Source organism: Hippopotamus amphibius, chromosome 1 (assembly GCF_030028045.1).
Source record: "Hippopotamus amphibius kiboko isolate mHipAmp2 chromosome 1, mHipAmp2.hap2, whole genome shotgun sequence".
In the NCBI taxonomy this organism is placed as follows: Eukaryota; Metazoa; Chordata; class Mammalia; order Artiodactyla; family Hippopotamidae; genus Hippopotamus; species Hippopotamus amphibius.
This window is the reverse complement of record NC_080186.1, coordinates 77387304-77410014: the sequence shown is the minus strand read 5'-3', so window position 1 is coordinate 77410014 and position 22711 is coordinate 77387304. Positions and strand designations below refer to the sequence as shown.

At 36.8% G+C, this 22711-nt stretch overlaps 1 protein-coding gene across 1 annotated transcript in view; it reads left to right on the top strand.

The window, feature by feature from the left end:
- Nucleotides 1–19433, top strand: part of SGIP1 (SH3GL interacting endocytic adaptor 1) — a 212021-nt gene extending 192588 nt beyond the window's left edge. Inside the window, exons 18-23 of the mRNA XM_057717165.1 lie at nucleotides 7221–7376; nucleotides 11774–11906; nucleotides 15495–15697; nucleotides 17127–17191; nucleotides 17682–17846; nucleotides 18826–19433. Coding sequence (XP_057573148.1) covers nucleotides 7221–7376; nucleotides 11774–11906; nucleotides 15495–15697; nucleotides 17127–17191; nucleotides 17682–17846; nucleotides 18826–18848 — 745 coding nt within the window. The 3' untranslated portion in view covers nucleotides 18849–19433. The remainder of the gene's footprint in view (nucleotides 1–7220; nucleotides 7377–11773; nucleotides 11907–15494; nucleotides 15698–17126; nucleotides 17192–17681; nucleotides 17847–18825) is intronic.
- Nucleotides 19434–22711: the final 3278 nt, after the last annotated feature.

Below are 22711 nucleotides of genomic sequence, written 5' to 3'. Positions count from 1 at the left end.
AGCCAAATATAATTAGTTACTCTACTCCTTCCTAGCCGTTGGGATCTATCAACCTCTGTAAATACCCTTTTAAACAGCATTTACCAGTTTTATTCTGGGCCCAGAGTTTTGTAGAGAAACACTGTGAATTCTGGTGTCTTGATTCATTTGGTCTGCTCTAACAGACTGGGTAGCTTATAAATATCAGAAATTTATTTCTCAAAGTTCTGGAGGCTGTAAAGTCCAAAACCAGGGTGGATTTGGTATCTGATGAGAGCCAGTTTCCTGGTTCATAGATACCTTACATGGTGGAAAAGGACAGGGAGCTTTCTGGGTCTTTTTTAGAAAGGCACAAATCTCATTCATGAGGACCCCACCCAAATACTGTCACATCAGGGATTAGGTTTAAATGTATAAATTTTGGGAGAACACAAACATTCAGTCTATAGTCTATGTTTTCTCCTTTTTCTTTTTCATCTTCAAAGCAGGAAGGTCATTTGCCACAACCACACATCAATAGAAATTAAAAGCTCCTAATACAGAGCATGTATTTAAACTGTTAGGGCAAGTAAGAATCATGAGCTTGGGTTATATTTATATACTTTATATACATACAGACATGTTTGTTCTGTAGATTCTTCTTCGAGTAAAGAATTTGCATGACTTTTTGTCACACCGATTCTAAGGACTGCTTATTCCTGACTGACCTATACCTCAGAAAAGTCAGGCTACCCTGAATTGCAGGTAGAAACCTACCCTAAAAAAATGAGTAGTCAAACGTGTAGAGAGATGTCTATAGTGAAGTGAAAAACACTGGAAATCACCCAAGAATGAATTCTTTTTTTGTCCACTTATTAATTGGCTTTCATTCGTTCATTTATTCATTCATTTATTCGAAGAGATCTAATTGGTAGTAAGGGTATTTCCACTCTTAGTCCCCCCTAAAACCTATTTTCAATGTATCATGTCACTCCTAGGTTCCAAATCTTACTAACATGTTCTAAGTCAAAACCAAATATTTCATAATGGTCTCTAAGATTTGTCCTTCATGAGCCATTCCAGTTGCCACCTTTCTGATCTTGTCTCTGTCACTCTCATCCTTACTCATTCCCCTCTAGCCACACTGGCTTCATGACTGTTTCTCTTTCATCAGCCCAACCCCATCTGCACCTCAGGGCCTTTGCATTTGTTGCGCCTTCTGCCTTGGTGACATCTCCCAGTTGTCTGAGTGACTTGCCCACTCACTTCCTCCATGATTCTTCAGCAGATTTATCAGAGACCTTCCTTGTCCATCTATGTAAGACAGCAACTCTCTTGCCACCTCTGCTGTCAACACTTCCTTTCTCCCAACCTCACTTTCTCTTTCTCCATAGCTAACATATTTCGTGTTTTGTAATTAATGAACATGTTAATTAACATGTTCCATGTTTCCAGTGTCCACTGCCTGTCCCTTCCCCCACTAGAGTGTAAGCTTCCTGAGAACTGGGACTTTAAGTATTTTGTTCATTGTTATATCCTCAGTACCTAAAGCAGGACCCGGCACAGAGTACCCAGTACACATTTGCTGAACAAGTTGAGTGAATTACTCACTTAACATTTACAGAATGTTTCCTATGTGGCCGCCATTGTGCTAGACAGGGATATATTGGTGGTGAAGACAGTTGGTACGGAAAATAAGACTTGTGCATAGATATAATGCAAAGCCCACTATAGGAGAGGTGTAGATATGGGGCAATGGGAGTTAAGTCCTTAATAATAATCTTTTCTAAATCCCAAGAAGTGGTGTAGCAGCCTACCAGTCACTTGTGGCCTGTCCCTGTACGAGCTGGGTTCTTCATCTTATTTCAGTTTTCCCAGCACACGATGACACGTGTCTGTGGAGGTCTGTACCAGTGAGCCTGGTATCCACGACTTTGGCATTCCAGAGATGTGGCACTTGAGCCAAATTAATATTAGTGCTTTTTCTATGCCCTTCTAAATTAACTGTGCTTTTGATTTGTGGATGACTGCACACATTGAGTCTTTTTTCAATTATATTTCCATAAGTAGTTGTAGTATATACTGTATATTGGTAGATGGGAGATTTAGTATGTTTCACTGAAATTATGAGATCTGAAATTTATGAACAGATCAAGAAGTGACATTCTTCTAAATTTAACTTCATCTCCAAGCAATGAATCATTTTAATTGCTGTTCCTTTGTTATTCACTTTCAAGGAAACAACTCAAGTTCAAAAGTTCAATCATGGGGCGAGGTGGGAAGGAGGATAAAGCCAAACACAGTGCCACATAGAGAAATGATGCAGAAAAGGCATGTGGGTTTGCTTTGCCTGTGGTTCTCTCTCATCCCATATCAAAGGCTTCCCCATTTGTTTTCAGACCATACATTGGAAACAGAAATCTACTATTTTATTATACCTTATGACGTATAATCCATTCAAATATAGTTACACTCTTTCCCTGAGTACTCAGAGCACCTGTAACAGGTATTTTGACATCTGAGTCTTTCTCAGTAGCTCATAGGCAGAGAACTCCTTGACTTTGCTGCCGCCTGGGGGAAACACATTTCCCATTATTAGCTCCTATTTGAGCAGCCCTGGTGCTAGCAACTAATTCCTAAGAAAACCTTGGACTTCTCAGTTATATTCTCTTCTTCCCTTATCACCATATTTCAATTAGTTATTCAAGCGTCTGTCTCCCTGCTTAAACTAGAAGTTTGCTCAAGACCACATTTGTCCTGTTTCTCACCACCCATTCTAGTGCATTACACAATGCCTGGTACATTGATTAGGCAGCCTGTATATAATTGTTAAACTACGAAGTTATTTTTAAAATATTCTATTGAGTTCCTACTCTGCACTGGATTCTGTGTTTTGCACCTTTGCCTTCCCAGAACCTAAGACAGTACTTACCTTCACAGTAGCAGATATGTGCAAGAAACTACAAAACAGCTTTTAAGAAAATCTACCCATTTGTCCAAGGAACCTAAAGAAAGGAAAAACTAAAGAGGGCTGAATGGAGATGATATTAAGGAAGGCCTTGGAAAGGCCTGCCTTTGAACTGAGTCTTGAAATATGAAAAGGAGATTTACTTCATAAAGTATGTGTGTCAATATTTCCATATTGCAGTATTTTAGATTTCCATAATTTAAACTCACATGAAATGTAGCCATATCACACACTGATAGGAACAATCATTACAGTTGAATAAAGACTTTATAGTTAGTGAGTATAGGTTGAAAATATTAATTTCTATATAGAAAATTTCAGATTGACTTAGACCCTGGATGGATTAATAAATCATCGAAGGTCTGACTCTGACAATTGAGATGCAGTACAGAAATATAATGTAACTGAGGAGCCTGGATTCTTCTTGTATTGGCTTATACTGACTACTTTGCTCATTGTCCATGCAACACTGTAAGCCCTTTGAAAGGCAGGTGCTGTTTCGCTCATTTTTTAATTGCCTCCTCAATCAAAAACAAAAACAAAAAAACCCAACTTACATAGCCAGGAGTTAAATGTTTATTGACTTAATAAATACCACCTCCTTCCCTTGCTGACTTGCTTTCAAAAGAAACTTTATCCTCCACCAAGACACCCCTGAGAGCTCATTTTGAGCAACCTGGAAAAGAAACTGAGCAGATCCCTTACCAATTAAAAATCATTTGAGCAACCACTGTTAACAGTGTACTGAGGGATGGTAGATGCTGAGGTCTAATTTAACAAGTGCTCTGACTAGTTATTGTTTTCTTATAGAGTTGTCAAATACAGTTTTTCATGTCCGCATATTGAAAAGCATTAGGAGTAGATTCTGCTTAAGGGGAAGTCCAGGCTTAGCACCAATTCATCACCAGTAAATCAAGCAAGGCTTATGCATCTAAAAGATAGAGAAGGAAGACAGCAGAGCTGGCACCAAACTGGGAGATGAGCAATATTCTCCAGGAGAGATGGAGGGGCAGACCTCCAGAAACCAAGTTCTCATTCAGAGCAGTTCAGAAATGAGGATGATAATACCTAAGTGGGAGGAGGGGGCAACTTTAGGAAGCTCGCCTGCTCTCCACCTCTACCCCAAACCCGGCCTTATTCATACAAGGCTATGGCAGTTCTTCACGTAAGCTATTTTGAATGTGTGCCAAGGACCATCTCATCTGAGCCACTTGTGCCTCATCAATCACAGTTACACAGTATACGAGGTGACTGTGGGGCAACTAGAGTTTCCTATACTCATGTGTGAGTTTTCATTTATTAACCTCAGCTTCCCTAGAAAGTACACTCCTGAACTTAAAGTTGCATAACTGGTACAAGGGTCAATTATCCAGGTGTATAGGAAAGTCATAAAGAAGTTCACTCCTTTTAAATATTTACCATTTCCCAAAGAAGAATAATCTTTTTTGAGATTTCTGCTTCTGGTCAAGGTGGAGTAACAGGGACCAATGGACCTTTCTACCTGAAAACACTGCAAAAACGGACAAAACACATGAAACAATGATTTGTGAAACGCAGGACCTCAGATGAAGGACAGTGACCCCTGAGAGGGGAGGTATGCCATATGATTGCCCCAACTGACTTCCTAGAGCGTTTCCAGGCCATGGCATCGGGAGAGCCCAGCAGGCTCGCTGCTGTTGGTGGGGGGTGTCTCACTGACGCACACTCCACGGCAAAACTGGCTGAGGCGGTGCCCCAGGAAGCTAATGGCCTGTGGCTATCACAGTCCACCATGCACTGGAGAAGGTGTGCATACCCACAGGCGCCTGGAGCCCGGGGCCCCACATTAAAGGAGCTGGGCACTGGTGCAGCCCAGGCCCACGTACCTCAGGATCCAGAGGCGATGGAAGCTGGCAGTGTCATGACACTAGCAAAGCCACATAGGTTGCAGTACCCACACTCTGGGGTGCCGCATGCCTCCTACACTGCAGGAGCCTAGCTCTAGATAAGCCTTGAGTACTGCAGAGGCCTGCCTAGCAAGCACATTGGAACCAAGGGAAAAAAACGTTTCTTCCTGCAATGTGTTTCTAGTGCCCTCTACTGACAAGACGTAAGATAGTGCCTGTTACACTGGCAAAGAAAAAATGTATTGAGGGCCCAATACTAATTCTCTCAGAGCAGGCGATAAAGGGTGAATTGGAACTCCATTGGTTTTATGTAGAAATTGACACAGTGATCCTAAATTTCATGTGGAAATACAAAGGACTTAAAATAGCCAAGACAATTTTGAAAGAGAACTAAGTTGGTAGACTAATAATACCTGATTTCAGAATGATTTTAAAGCTACAGCAATCCAGACAGTATGAGATTGGTGTAAAGATGGACAAAATAGAGCAATGGAACAGAATAGAGAATTTAGAAATAGACCCACACATATATGGACAACTGAATTCCAACAAAATTGCCAAGCAGATAGAACAATTATCCACACACTAAGAAATGAACTTGGATCCATACTTCACAGAAAATATACAGAAATTAACTAAAAATAGATCATAAAGCTAAATGTAAAACTAAAAATTAAAAATGTCTAGAATAAAATATAGGTGAAATGTTTGTGACCTTGGATTTAGCAAAGATTTCTCAGACAAGACTCCAAAAGAATAAAGCGTTTATTAGCTACAACCCATAGAAGAATAAAACAATAAATTTAAAATTTCTGCTCTTCAAATTACTCTTAAGAGAATGAAAACAACAAGCCACAGATTGGGGAAAAAAATCTTTGCAAAGCATGTATTTCATAAATTACTTGTATCCAGAATGTACCCAAAAAACCCTCAAAATTAATAAGAGAACAGAAAACTCAATTTAAAAACCTGGCAGAAGATCTGAGCAGACACTTCACCTGAATGGATAACTGAAGACAAATAAGCACGTGAAAAGGTGCTAAGATCCTTAGCCATTAGGAAAATGTAGATTAAAACAACGAGATACCATTACTCACCTATTAGAATGACAAACTAAAAAGTCAGATCCTACCAAGTGCTGGTGAGGATGTGGAGGAACCAAAACTCTCATACTCAGCTGTATTTTCCACTTCAGAAGGTAGTTTGGCAGTTTGTTAAAAAGCTAAATTTACACCTAGCATGTGATTCAGTCATATATTTACATATTCATCCAAAAGAAATAAGGCACGTGCCCATACGCAGACTTGTACACGCATATTCATCACTGCTTTATTTGTAACAGGCAAAAAATGGGAAGAATCCAAATGTTTTTCAACAAGTGAATGAATTTTAAAAACGAACATGTGGTATATCCATGTTCCACCCATCAATAAAAAGACATGAACTACCGATTCACACACTACATGCATGAATCTCAGAATAATTACGCTGAGTGGAAAAAATCAGACCAAAAAAAAGTCACACACCTTACAAAGCTGTTTATATAAAATTTTGGAAAGTCCAAACTAATCTGTAATGTCAGAAAATACATTAGTAATTACCGAGGGACAGAGAGGGAAAGAATGGAGAAGGGCAGGAGAGAGGGAAACAAAAACACAGAAGGAAACTTTTAGGGACTTTGAATATCTTGATTATCTTGATTGTGTGATGATTTTGCAGGTGTACATTATGTCAAAAATTATGGAAATTTATACCATAAATAAGTGCCAGTTATTATGACTATACTTCAATAAAGCCCTTTTTTAGAAAAGGATTATTCTTCTTCCAAATTATCATCCAGCTGTGTTAACTTACGTATATGACCGATTTTATAATTTCAACCAAATAGATAAGTTAATGGAATGAAGATCTAATTAAGTGTGAAGCAAGACGTTTACCCCTGTACATCCATAAAAGAACATACTTGAGGCATCAATCACGTTACTCAGAAAACTAAAATAAGTCCCAGTGAATAGTGTGATAACATTGTGCAATTTAATATCGTCAAGTATGCTGCCATCAATTCAGCAATCAAAGAAAGAGAGAACCACCAGAATAAATGATTTTATTTTGTGAAGTAAACATACAGACCTTTCTGCCGATAGAGAAAAGCTGCACTTTTCTTCTAACAGTGCAAAAACATCTTCGACAAAATAGCCATCTTTTTTGGAGAAGTGTTAAAATACACCTTTGAGTCCTCAGGTCTTTAGAAATGAGTCAATAGTTGAGAGTGAATTGTAAGAGCTTACTTTTCTCTCTTCTCTCTTCATCATATTGTTACAGAAATCTTTGCTTTTCACAACTGCTTTGATTCACAACATGTTGACCTGGGTTTCCTCTCTTTCCTCTCACGTGTTGTGATATGCCAGATGTATCGTGAAGATTACTGGAGAAATGGTGTTGTCCTTTCCTGCCGGCATCACCAGACACTTTGCCAACAACCCGTCGCCAGCTGCTCTGACTTTTCGGGTGATAAATTTCAGCAGGTTAGAACACGTCCTGCCAAATCCCCAACTTCTCTGCTGGTAAATATGTTTTGCACAAATTTTTTAGAGATGTGTGTGTCTTAGCACTTTATGCTTAGAGGAGGGATATACCTTAGCAAGAGAGAAGCCCTGTAGAGAAATTACCACTACTCAGATATGTTTATAGATTCAATCCCAGAACTTTTACCAGCTGTCAAAGTTTCTGGTGGGTGATTGTGTGTGTGTGCGTTTAAAATACACATATATATTTTATGTGTAACATACATATATAACACATATATAAATACATATATAAAATACATATCTGTATTTTAATGGCCAACTATCTCAGGTGGCTAAAGAGACATTTAGAGTAATAAAATCTGCATTAGTAACAATTTATTGTTCTGTTTCACTTATCATTGGTAAACAATAGATGAGGATGGTGGGAATGAGCCCAATAAAAGAAATAAAGTCCATTTGTTGTATTAGCATCTTTTAAAATCAAGTGATATCTGAACTGTGAGCTGCTCTTCATATAAGCTTGAAACTCTCTTTGTGAAACATATAACTTCATTGTACTGTAATGGTAATTGTTTTGATGGAACTTTACATGCATAGCCTCTAAGAAGTTTATATGAATTTGTTTATATAAACACACTTCTTCACATTTCCTATTAAATCTGAATGTGATGTCTTTATTGAATACATGCACGTTCACACAACACACATGCATACATGCTATTAAAAATGAGCCACTATATAAGTTAATTATTGGCAATTGGTGAAACAAAAAGAGTCATTATTGGTAGCTTTTTCAAAACATCAAGTCCTGATATTCCATCTAAAATTCTTTCTCTAAAATGGCCACTTTTCCCCTTTATCATGACTTCTCCTCTTCAAATGATGACGGTCATTTCCCTGGACCACAGCAACTGCTTTCCTCCTTCCCTCCCTGCATCTAGTCTTGCCCCACTCCTACACACAATAGCCAGATGACTTTTTTTGAGGTAAATCAAGTTGTCCTTGCTCATAGTCCTCCGGTGGCTTCACATTGCATCTGTACTAGAATCCAAACTTGTCACCATTGCCTACAGTCACTCTTGCCTGTCTGTCTGTCCTTATCTCCTGCCTCCTCCTCAGAATCCTTGTAGCTTCAGCCAGACCTGCCACTCTTGGGAACGGCTGAGTCCTTTCCCATATCAAGGCTTTGGGTGCTTGTTTCCTCTGCCCCCAGTAGGCTTTCCATCCTTTTTCACCAGACTCCTACTCATCCTTCAGATCTCAGCTCCACTCAGCTTTCCCGACCATCCCACTCTCCCACCCACTCCCGAACTAAATCATATCACCTTGTTATTCTCTCTCAAGCTTCCCTATTCTTCCCTTTGTCACACTTACTGAAACTAATAATTACATATGTGTTTGTTTTTTTCATTCATCCATCTCCCCCACTAGGCTGTAAAATCCATGAAGGAATAGAACACATCTAATTGTTCACCACCATATCCTCAGTACCTTCCACTATGCCTAATAAGGACTTGAGCAGTATTTGTTGAATGAATGAACAATTCAACTATAATTTAGAGAATTTTGTCAAGCTGGATATTTATGTAGAAGTAACTAAAGGTTATTTGGAATCTGAGGACCAATATAGTCACTTTCTTTCTCTCGACTGAATGAGACGTTTTCACTCCAGTGATGAAAAAGCAGAGGTTTTTCAGGTGATGACCAACATCACCACCTTCTCTTTGGTCCTTGCGATGGTTTCATTGGCAATCTCGATTCCAGGCTTAAAAATACAAAAGAAATGCTCACCTTTTAAATGAAAAATAAATGTGAAATGATCAAGATTGGAAATTGGCAACTTCTTATTTCAGTTTCCCTCCATGTTTCTGATGTGCACAGTGAGCCAGTTAATTTTGTTTTTCTAGGTTTCTCCATCTGAAATTAGGACTTATGTGCCATGATTCCAGCTGTTTGTTTGTAAATATCACTGGTGTGATAGTTATAGTTTTTGTTGCATTTTTAGGCAGTTATTTTGCCAAGTGCTTAGGCGTATGTGTAAGAGTTTTATACTTACATTAATACATCAGTCTTATGAATGGAATTAAATATCAATCTGAGAATGTTTTTGTTTGACAAAACATTATATAGACCCTTAAATTGTTTTTTAAATGAAACAAAAACAAAATCGCCATTAATTTGGACTTTATTAACTCTAAGTATTTGATGACTGTGTCAGGGCTGTGACTGGTGACCCATTAGTCCTAGAGTCAGTTTGGTTTTGGTACTGCGCCACCGCCACTACTACCACACCTAGTTTTTAAAAGGCAATGGAACCAAGCACTATTCTCAAATACAGCTCAAGCCTTTTCTCGTGTGCCATCTCAGCCCCTCTTTACTGAAAGACATTTAGGTGAGCAGCTTGGCCCCTGGAGACTTTTGGATTTTCAATCCCTGTGACAGGGAGCAAATTGAAATTGACTTCTACTTTTATGACAGGGGTTGGCTTACAAAGGATATTCAGGAAGAATTGTTAAGCCAATTGAATCTAAATAATTCTCAAGACTTCTTGAGCATTCAAGAATTGTATCTCTGTGTAAGCTTTTGATTGGCAAAGCTTTCTTGACTATTTATTAAAGCAAGTTCTCTGAGGAATTACTGTAGACTTATGACTTAGCTTATTTTGTTGTTAAACATCTAATTGAGATTTTCTCAGTTATTCACATTTACTTAGCACAGATTCTTTTTTAATATTTTATTTATTTATTTGGCTGCGCTAGGTCTTAGTTGTGGCATGCGGGATCTTCGTTGCCATGTGCAGGATATTTTAGTTGCGGCATGCGGGATCTAGTTCCCCGACTGGGGATGGAAACCAGTACCCCCTGCACTAAGAGCGAGGAGTCTAGTGATGGACCACCGGGCCACAATTTAATAACATGTGGCTGAATATTAATTCCACACCTGTTTTGGTATAGTGGGAGAGTATGACCTGCAGTGTGACGGCCCTGGGCTGGAATCCTGACTCTTACTTGTTAGCCGTTCAAACTTAAGTAAATTATTTAATTTTGCTGAACCTCTGTTATTCTTATCTCCTGCGTCCTTGTGTAGCTACCACTCTGAAAGCTCTCAGTAACTTGGATGTTTTAGGTAATAACAATTTAGACAGCACTTATCAGCATCCTTAGCTTAGCTTGGCCAGGGGCAAAGACGAGGGGCCAGGAGTCCTTTCCATCCACTTCTTACCTGCACAGAATCATAAGGCTTTGCTTTGTCCTCAACAGCCTATACCAGGCACAACAGAACCATATGGGTCTTGCTGAGACTTGGTACCCACAACCACACCCTCCTAACAGACCACGAGCAGTTTTAAGGCCTTGATGTTTTTTTGACTTACCTCTTGATATGTTTGACTTCTGGAGGCTGAATCATAGACACTTACTTTCGACCTGCCTTTCTCATTTTATCACACCCCTCTGTCTTCTTAACACCTAATTTTCTCTTTTTGTAACATTCACTGCTCTTTAAAAAGGAAATCATTCTTCCTTTGCAGAGTAGATTTTAATGAAATGGTTTAAAATGTATCTAACAGAGTGCTCAGCACATAATAGATGCTCAAAAAATTCTGGCTACTATTACTGCATTTTATAGGGTATTCTGAAAGTGAAGTGTCAGTAAGTTATGAGCCAATTGGGCCTTGAATTTCCTCATTATGTGGGAAGGGAGCACATGCTTTCCACACTCTTGCCTCATTCTTTTTCCCATTGAGACAAACATTTCCAAGAGACATCAGGGGAGTGGCCTGTGGACAGGCCTCAGAGTAACACTGACGGCTCTCACAGGGATACAGAACCCCTTCATTTGTCACTGTCTTTTAAATTCCAGGATCACCTTGTAAGTGGGGTGACTTTTTGTGGTTTAGATGCTCTTAGATGAACTATTGTGAATCCTAAAAACAGAACGTGATAATTTTAGTACTACCCTTTTCTCCTCAGTTGGAGATAAAGACTGTTTACATGTGGCCAAATATTTAAATCAGTCATTTCTGAGAACCTACTGTTCACGTAAATTCAAAAGAAGATCAATGTACTTGGCTCCTTGATTGCATTCACTGACTGAGAGGAAATGGTGGTGATGTAGAAAGAGCTTCTAAATATGGGTTAAAAAATAATTCACTGTGTAAAGCAATCAGTTATCATCATGATTGGCTAATATGACTGGCACTCACTGAAATTTATAGTAATACAGTAATGCCTCCGTATGGGTATTAATCTATCAACATAATACCATTCAGGACTGCAATTGTACCAAAACTAGAGTATTGTTGATAATATAACCTCTACAAATTGTCAAAGATGGAGATAGAAATCAGATGACAGTTGGTTAAGATGCTTTTTCGTGTGGTTTATGTTTGTCACAAGATGCTACTCAATCATTTCTTCTTCCCAATTGAATAGTGATAATACCCAAAATGATGCCAATACCAAGGAATTCTGGGTAAACATGCCAAATTTGATGACTCACTTAAAGAAAGTGTCAGAACAAAAACCCCAGGCTACATATTATAATGTGGACATGCTCAAATATCAGGTAAGCCTATTTATATGGTCAGGGTGTCTCTTTCACCTTACAAATGTATATTCTCACATACCTAACATTAAATAAAAGTAGACAAAGTAACATTTCTGTCAATATTATTTAAAAGCTACAATTTATAAGAAAATAGAAATCTTAAAAGACTATTTGGAGATTATTTAGTGTCAAAATATTCATACATATCCTTATTAGTTGAAACTTACAAGTAAAAATTTTCATTCCAATTTAGAAAAACATGCCGCAAAAATGAATTTGCAGGAAACTACATCAATTAAGATTACAAATATTGACAAAATAGTTCACTGTGATTTTGTTAGGGATATTACTGTACTAAAATCTCTTATTTTAAATGATTAAATGTAAGTAATGTGGTGTTTTTATAATGTGATAGTCCTATGAAAAAAATTCTGATGAAACGTTAAGAAATAATCGAATGTTAAAACAATGTTTGGTACAACACGTTATAGGGTATGAGAACCTTCTTTTTTGTGTTTAGGATTACCCTTTACCCCAAATTATTACTGATTTAATAAATAAGGCTCTTTCAAACCAGGATTCTATACAGCCTGAGAATCCCACTGATTCCCAGCCACTTGATCTCCTATGTTATTTTAGTACATTGTAATTTTTGTGATTAGATATGCTCAAATTATTTTGCTTAAGGTGAGGAGACCAAATTATTATTTTTGAAAGTTGTACGTTAATAGAAATCAGTGCATCTCAAACATGAGTGCACCTTACGATCACCAGGGAAGTTATAAACAAATGCTGGTTCTGAACTGGTGCTAATTATATAAATAGACACAGATATAGATACAGATAGATGTCTATATAAAAATCTATTTATAGGTAAATAGTTGAGATGGAGATGGGGAGGGGGAGAGGGATAGAAATAGAGACAGAGACAGAGGTATCTGCTGGGCCCTGACACTCCCAGAGATCTTCATTTAATTGGTTCAGGATGTGACCTAGTGTATGTATTTTCACAGGTCCTCCAAGTGATTATTATGCACTCTATGTATTAAAAACCACACGTTATAAGGAAACCATTGAACGTGAGATGTCTATGTAATTATACATTTCGCAAAAATACAAATGAATATAATGTTTTTCTAGTAAGAATAGTATCATCGAAGCTTTGGACATTATAACAAAACCTAGAAAGTAGACAGAATTCACCTATTGCAATATGAGCTTGGTGTAAAGTATTAAAATGTAGGCAAGAGGCCAAATTATGGAATTAAGTCAGCTTCCTACTGTCCACTGACCCTGGGCACTTAATCTCCTTGAGCCTTAGTTTCCTCATCTGCAAATAAGGATAAAAATGATTACTTCCTAGGTATTTTATAGGCTGTGAGAAGCTAACAACCTAACATATTTCAAAGTACTTTGTGAAATGTAAGCAGCCCTAGACCTGCTATTTTGTTTTAAAGGTGCTCTGAGGAATCCCTTCTGTTGTGGTTTAGTTGTGTTGTTGTTATTGTTTTTCAACAATGCAAGGGATTGGTTGGGAGGCATAATTAGCATTTTGTGGGATTGCCCTCAAATCGCATCATGTTTACTTTCTGGCCACCAGTAGTACCCTCGCAGTAACTGGGACAATCACATATCCATAAAGCACCTCACTGGGTAGAGGAACTGCTAAGAAGTTGAGAACTCCTGCCGAGGACAGAGTGTAGAAATGGGTGGGTAGAGCCAGTCTGCTCTGTTTTCGAGCTATCTTAACAGACTTCTAAATAAAAGTTCATTTGCAGAGGATTGGGTTGCTAAAAATATTTAACATTTAAAAACTATTATAAGGCTTATTATAGAGTTTATTATAAAGTTTTAAAGCTTTTGTTATAATGATCATGTAATTAAAATTATGTCATCAGAAGCCATGTCTGTCATTTTATAAAAGAATCCATGAATGGGTTTGTTTCTGCAGCAACCCCGCCTGCCTTGTAAGTGCAGCCTGCCTTCAGGATCCTTCCCCAGTGGTGTTCATATGCACAGGCATTGCTAGGCCAACAAAAAGCTGTTCATATTCTTCAAAATCAGCAAAACTCATGCTCCACGAATAGAACTGCAAGGGCACAGACACAGCCTTCACGGCCCCTGCAGTGTTCTTGTACTTGTTAAAGATACATAGAAAAACTAACGTTGCAAATTTTTCACTGCAGACCCAGGATTCAAATTGATATTATTTTCTCTAGATAAGATAACTTTTTGTTGATTCTTCAAACCTGGGTTTTCTGTAGTCAAATTCACAGTTGTTTCTAACTAGAACTGACAGTGGACAGTAGAATGCAGTACTGCCAGTTAGAGGACTTGGATTCAAGTCCTTACTTTGGCAGATCCCAAAGGAGTAATAATAACTTGCTTTGTCTAACTCATTGGGTTGTGAAGAGCAAATATGATAAGGACATTAATAGATAACATGTATTAACATATTAATTCCTTACTATATGCTAGGCAGTATGCTGACTATTTCATATAAAATATCTCCTTCAACCATCCTAACATATCTAAGTGTAAGTATTATGAATCCCATTTGGCAAATGAGGAAACAACTGAGGCGCAAAGAGGTTTAGTGACTGGTCTGAAATCACACAGCTTGGAGGTGACAGTCAGATATGTTATACCCAAATATATCTGTAAAAAACAAAAATGCTAATTTGAAAAGATACACACACCCCAACGTTCATAGCAGCATTATTTACAATTTGCCAAGATACGGAAGCAACCAAAGTGTCCATCAACAGATGGATGCATGAAGAAGATGTAGGGTTTATGAATACAATAGAGATTACTCAGCCATAAAAAAGAATGAAATTTTGCCATTTGCAGCAACATGGATGGACTTGGAGGGCATTATGCTAAGTGAAATAAGTCAGACAGAGAAGGACAAATACTGTATGCTATCACTTATATGTGGAATCTAAAAAATACAACAAACTACTGAATATAACAAAAAAGAAGCAGACTCACAGATACAGAGAGAAAGTAGTGGTTACCAGTGGGAAGAGGAAAGGGAAGGGGGTAATGGTAGGGGATTAAGAGATACAAACTTTTGGGTATAAAATAAGGTACAAGGATATATTGTACACTATGGGGAATATAGCCAATACTTGATAATAACTATTAATGGAGCATAACTTTTAAAAACTGTGAATCACTGTATTGTACACCTGTAACTTATATAATATTGTGCAGTGGCTATACTTCAATTAAAAAAAAAGAAAAGAAAGAAAGGAAGTAAAAAAGAACTCATACCCAGGCCTTCTTGGCCTCATCTCCTAATCAGTATGCTACCAGCTCCCTAACTAACATAAAGTACACTGTAAACTCTGAAGTGCTGTAGAAATTTTAATAATTGATTTTATGTCTTTAATCTGTAACAGTTTACCTGAAACACCCAGCTCCCTCACATGGCATCCTTCACCGGTGATTCTTTGACTGAGTGATCATTTGTGAGCAGCACAAGCAGCATTGTGACACTTTGACATCTAAGAATATTCCAGTGGGAGATAATCATAGCTTCTGGTTTTGTTTCAGATTAATGGCCAAGCTTTAAATGTTCTCTTTCCTGTCTTTGGCAAGGTGTCAGCCCAGGGCATTCAGTCCACGCCTCTGAACCTGGCAGTGAACTGGCGATGTGAGCTGGCAAGCACCGATCTGCGCATAGATTACAAATACAACACAGATGCAATGACAACGGCCGTGGCCCTCAACAATGTGCAGTTCCTGGTCCCTGTAGATGGAGGGGTAACCAAGCTCCAGGCTGTGCTCCCACCAGCAGTCTGGTATGGAGCCATTAGTCCCCTTCCTCTTCACCAAAGGGCTCCTACTGGGCAAAGGGATCACAGACTTCTCAGCATTTGTGTTTCTTACAGGAAGAGATCGCAGCAGGCCTGGGTGTCAGAGTTCAGGGCAGAAAACAGAAACCGCCATAGCTATTTCAAGCAGAAAATGATTTAACACAGGGATTTAGATGTTCTCACAAAAAAAAGGAATAAGCTTTAGGCCGGATCTCCAAAAATATTTCCCAGAACACTGTAGAACTAGCCCACCAGGGAAGCTGCTACCTCTGCTGCAACCAGGAAGGAGAGAAATTAGAAGGCTGTCAGTGGAGCCGTTGAATTTGAGAATCCACCACCCTCATGAGAATCCCAGGATAAGAGAGCTCCTACGGGCACTGCCTAAAGTGCTTCTCAACAACTACAAAACTGAGACTGGACTGGAGCACTGTTTAACAAGATCCCCACACCTCATTTAGGCCGCTGACCAGCAGAGAATAGCCCAAAAAGCCTCAGGAAAATGGCCTCTGCCTCCCTTCTATCCTCCAGATCTCAAGTAGTGCATGTAATTGGTGGACCCTAATCTGCATCTAGGACCCTAATTACAAGGGAGTCTGCATTTTATTTTGTAGCCTCTGGACTAGTAAAAGGCACACTAGAGAAGCTATGGAAACAGAAACAGAATAGACACTGAGTACCAATAGTGGCAGTTAAAAAGAGCCTATGCTCCTAAGGGAAATACTCCAGTTTTCCCATATGATTGTCAGAAGCAAAAAGTAGAACATTAAAAAAGAAAGAAAAGAATGTCAGCCACATGACAGCTCCAATTTAAGTTACCTGAATTAATTGATCAACTAACACTTCCCATCTATTTATTCAGTAGATATGTTAAAAAAAAATTTTAACTGCATCGTCCTCTAAGCACTGTCCTCTCTGACAGTGTTGTGACTAGTTACGACAAGGAAAGAGAAAGGAGAGTATTTACGTATGGATGAATGGATGGATGGCTGGATGGACGGATGGTTGGTTGGATAGATGGAAGGAGGAAGGGAGGGATGGATAGATGGATAGACGGATAGGTAGACAGATGATCGATAGATGATACATAGATAGGTAGATATAGATAGATAGATGATAGATAGACATAGATGGTAGATAGATAGATAGATAGATAGATAGATAGATAGATAGATAGAAGATAGATAGATGATAGATAGATAGATATAGATAGATAGATAGATAGATAGATAGATAGATAGATAGATAGATAGATATAGATAGATAGATAGATAGATAGATGATAGATAGATAATACTTAAATTGTAGCTAAAATTTTTAAGATCATTTTATTAATTAACACTACCTGGAAAAATATAACATCCATTAAACAAAAACCCTTGCATATACAAAAGTCTTTTACCTCTTTTATTTTTAGGAATGCTGAACAACAAAGAATATTGTGGAAGATTCCTGATATTTCTCAGAAGTCAGAAAACGGAGGTAATATAATCACAGGTTTATTTTATTTAATATATACAGATGAAATACCTTTCAGATATTGGAAAACTATTAACCAAAATACACTTAACACTAAAAGTAAGCAAAATATTTCAGTTCATTTTGGTATATACTTACTTTGACCTATAAAAGAAAATAGTTCTTCAATGAATCCTCTTATACCTCTTTTCTGCCCAAGACCCCACATCAAACAGACTATACTTTAAGCAGAGAAGAGCTTTTAATGAGGCATGTTTCCATTCTGTATCAGATCTCACACTCCTACCATTTGCCTGAATTACAGCTTTATCAGTGTGCAAAAAAAGTCATGAATAATATTTCATGATAAATTTTACTCATCTCCATTTTGTCACTGAAACATATACTGTTTTCTAGTAAGTTCAATTTTGCACATTAGCTTTGAGTACAATTTCCAAAATTCTGTCCAGAATGTTGTGTTGACTGTTATCTTGTAATAATACTCTTTTTGTAGGGGTGGGTTCTTTATTGGCAAGATTTCAGTTATCTGAAGGCCCAAGCAAACCTTCCCCGTTGGTTGTGCAGTTTACAAGTGAAGGAAGCACCCTTTCTGGCTGTGACATTGAACTTGTTGGAGCAGGGTATAGATTTTCACTCATCAAGAAAAGGTTTGCCGCAGGTAAGTGGGTATCTTATGCATTTCGTTTGCAAACAATAATGTTGTCTTAGCTACTCTTCCTTAAGAAGGAATAGGTTGTGATTTTCTCATCATCTTCCTCCTCTTCTTTCCCACTCCCAACCCCCATCTCCCATCGCAATCAGAAAGCAAACCAATTGTTAAATGAAGTAAAAATAGGACAATGGACGGGAAATCAGAAATTAGGAAGGCCTTGGCTACTTATGGCTCTGCTATTTCTTACGTGGAACTGACCTAGCATTCCCATTATATGGTGTGTACACTGAGGTTGATGGGGTAAATACAACTTTTGTTATATTGGCAAGCAAGATAAATGCTATTTGCAACTTATTTCTTACCTGGAAACATTTTTTTCTTCAGCAGGTCTTCATAGATTTTAGACTTCTCAGGCTTAGCTGAGATCTAAGAGGATGCATCTTTCACGTTAATAGTAACCTTAAAAAGTCTAGACCAGAGATCAGAACTGGTTGACTGGAGCTGAAATGCGGTCACGAGACAGGGTTTGGGCACACGTGAGGGTTTGTTGCTGGGGACTCCCCAGAATTATGGTGATTATGTTTGTCAATGATTTGCTGGGATACATCCTGGTTTTTATGTGTGTCGTATTCATTTGATTATTACACCCCTTTTGTTCTCAAAAATGGCCCAGGTTGGAAAGTAATTATATGGTTACTCTTTCTATAAGAAATTAGAGTCTCACATTCAGGAACAAATCTTCCAAGCTATTCTGGGCAAAACCCAAAACTCTGTATTTCCTATATGGAGATGAGAAAAGGCAATTAGCTGGTCTGGAAAGTTGCAAACTTAATAAACTTTACGTATTTTATGTTAGTATTGTACCCCTCAAGTATATAGTATTTGGCTTCTATGAGTAGGGCAGGAAGGATAGAAATGTTACCCACTTAATAACCAAATTATGGAACCAGCAGGTAACCTGTTGATATGTTGTTTTATTTTGCAGGAAAATACTTGGCAGATAACTAATAAAATCTTATGCAAGGATTTGGAAGATTCTTATAATGGAGAACTATTGTATGAGAAACAGGTTTTAATTTTGGTTTGATGAAAACAAACCAAAATCTGCACTTGGGATTTATCTGCTGGAAACGTCAATGACTTTCAGCAATGATTTCCCTCACACAATACTATGATGACCAGTCCCACAGTATTTACTTCTAGGTGTACTATTGTTAATGGTTTTAAAATGTAATTATTGTATTTGTAAATTGTATTCATTCCAGTAAGGCAGTTAGATACTTGAGTTTTAGCATTTTACCATTCCTGAAATGGATGTAATTTAAACTGTGGTATGTAAATTGAATAGTAGTCCTGTTGAATGGCACAATGCTTACAGAGGTAGATTGCATTTTGTCAATATATACCATTTAAATGTAATATTGATAGCCGTCATAAGGGGGCGCCACGCACAAAGAAGATCCAGTGGAACCAGAAAAAAACTTCCTTTTCTTCAGTCCTTAGTATGTTTTACTCTAGTGCTAAATAAAAATTCTATCTTCAAGTGTTTAGTGGGTTAAATTCAGAAACTATTTCAGAAAAAAAAAATTCTAAGCTTACAGCATATTCAAAGAAAAGCAGTAATTACCACTTTTTAAAAAGCTTTTTTTTCAAACTGCAAATTTCATAAAAATGCAAACTGTGTAAACAGGGCCTCTTATTTTTATAACTTGTGTAAAAAGGGAAAGCAATTCATATTTAAAGTTTAAGTATATGAAATTATAATCAAAAGTAAAGAAGATGTTGAAGTCTTAACTACTTCCCCCTCTCTCTACAGTTTAGCAGATGTGGAGATTACTGAATAATCAGACTAAAACCAAAATTATCATTTTAAAATTTCAAGAATTTCCATAGTTGAACTGGTTGACAACTTTTGCACAATAACTCTAAACAGACAGTCCCTCCCATCCAGCATGGAGAGTGGTACCAAGCATCTTCCTCTTTACCAACAGGAATCAAAACACTGAGTCTAAAAATCCCAGAAAAAAAAGATTTTAGTCTCCTATTTAAATCCAGAAGGAGAATTTTAATTGTCATCATTTATATCATCTGGGAAGGAAAAAATAAGCTTTATTAATGACATTCTAACCACATTATTGTGCAATAAATGTCCTTTTGGATAAGATTCATTGTATGTAACTATAAATCTATGCCATTCTTGGGGAATCAAAAAGAGAGTTATCAAAAATGTATGTTATAATTTCATTGTTACAAGGTATAATAAAAACTGTAATTACTCAGTCTGGCCTCATAATATGGAAATTCAGGATGGAGAAGCTCTTCTTCAGGGGTCCTAGTTGTAAAATTTTCCTTCATTACAATCTGAAAACATGAATTTTCCTTTATGTCATAGAATCTATTTTAAACATAAACTAATTCCTACTCTGTTATACTATTAAATAACTGTAATTATTAAGTTGTTATATTCATCATTAGTTGATAAATTTTATTTTACATTCATTCATACTTGACAAAGAACCTTTAGCCCCTTTAAATTTTAGAATCAAATTAAATTTTGTAAGTCTTGCTTTTAAAATGAGATTGTGACTGGCAATTGTTTATTGTGGAACTTTTTAAATTAATGTTTGTACTTCTCAACCAGTGCTTGCTACCAAGAGAATGTTCAAAATGATCTGTGTTACCTTAAAAGAATTCTCATTGTTCAAACAAACTTTCAGTTGGCTCTCCAAGCAGTCTGATGTTGAAGTTTTTTGAACAAGTAAGTAATATACTCACTTTAGGTAAAGATACTTAATTTGATTTTGAAACCAAAATAGAAAATGCAAACTTTTAAATCCCATGAAACATGGGGAAATTTCAAGCACTGAAACTAATGGGGAGTAAGTAGTAGAAAATTGAGACTTATCCGGCATATGAATATAAAAATACATTTTTAAGCAATCAATTTTCATGAGAAAACGTATTGAATATTAACACAAAGCGTATTAAAAATGTGTAACTATTATTGGTTCTCATGTCTTGCTCATTATATATTATTTTATTTCATATCATTCTACAGTGAATTAATAATTAAACACAGGGGGTTTTCTTCCATAGAATAATTTTGTTGATATAAAATGTAATTTAAAACAGATTACAATAATCTCTAACATTAGTCAACTGTCTCTAGGCACTAAATTTGAAACTATGAAGCTATTCTATGAATCTATAATTGGTATTTATGAAGCAGAATGAAAGTCAGTGATTTCAAAATTATTAATTTGAAATAGTATTATTATTATTATTGAATAACCAGAACCTTAATAGAGAATATATCCCTTCTTCTTTCAGAAAATAGGTAAAATAATAACATAATAAACTCATATCAGGGATTTAGATTTTGGTGTGTTTTTTTTAATCTTGTAGTTTATAATCTATTACTCCTGTATCCACAGTACTGTACAATAAGAATTTGTGTTAGGAAAAATGATCCTAGACAATGCAATTATACAAGAAACATTAAGTCAAATTCATTATCAATTCCTAAAACAAAATGGGCTAGTACATATTCAGATTTTCAATACCAAGGGTTAAAATAAAAAGAAAGGTTTCTCATTAACCAGTACTCCATTTCCTGAGTGTTATGATTACAAAAGATTCTGCTCTAACAAAATAGAAAATATGAATGCTTTATTTTGCAACATGGAAAATATGTTTTTTTAATAAATGCCATATTTTCATGTTATTTTTAAAAATAAATTTTTGTTAAGAATTAGTCTGAATTATATCGTAACTGGAACATACAATTCCAAACAATTACATTTTAAATTATTTTTAAGGCTCTATTCTTCTCTACACCTACAACCAAAATGAAAATTCACTATATAGTATTTGGAAATACATTTCACCTGTAAAGAAAAATGTCCACGTTTCAAATGGCTTCAAGTGAATAGAGAGGAACCATCCCCTCCAGAAAGTCAAACTACAGTGGGTTTTTTTTTTGGTTTTATGTATTTTTACTCAATCTCAATCTGCAAAGTGTTTGAAGCTATAATTACTCATATTTCTATTTTCAAATATTCATTTCAAAGAAGCCTGGTAACTACACTAGCTCTACCACTAACTTTTGCTATGTGACCTTGGACTAATCAAAGCCCTTTTTAATTTCTCATCTTTAGAATGAGGGGTTGGGATTGCCAGTGATTTCCAAGCTTTTCTTAACAGTCAAACTTTTTTCTACTAAAATACAATGGAATCCTGTTAGGCAAAATAGCTCAAAGCAATGAAGGAGTTCCCCAGCAGTTTAAATCTGGTCCTCCAGAGCACTGTTTAAACACTATAATAACACAGCTGTGATCAAAAGCTTCTCCCACCTCAGAACTTCCATGTTTCTACTTGACTCAGAAAGGTGCACTTTTGGGGCCTTACAAAGAAACTTGTACAATCACAGTAATTGATATACAATAAAAATTGATATTCTCTTGAGCGCTTACCATGTACCAGTCACTATAGATGTTAGCTCACTTAATCTTTATATCAACCCCCAAATGGCAGATACTCTTTTAAACAGCATTTTACAAATGGTGACATTGAGGCTTAGACAAATTAATAATTTGCCCAAAGTGATACAGCAGCTGGAAGTAACCCAGTTATCTTGACAGCAGTGGGAGCCCTTGACCTGTTTTACTTGTTCAATCTGGGAAATGAACTCTTCTGTTTTACTTGACTATACATATTCCATTTGACTACCCAGGTAAAAGGCGCTATGAAAAATTAATGCCAAAATAAGGATAATTCCAGAAGCAAGATTGTTGGAAAAGAACGTTTCTCAAAGCATGATTTGTGGACCACTTGTATTATCATTTATTTGACAAGGGAAATGATTTTGGCTT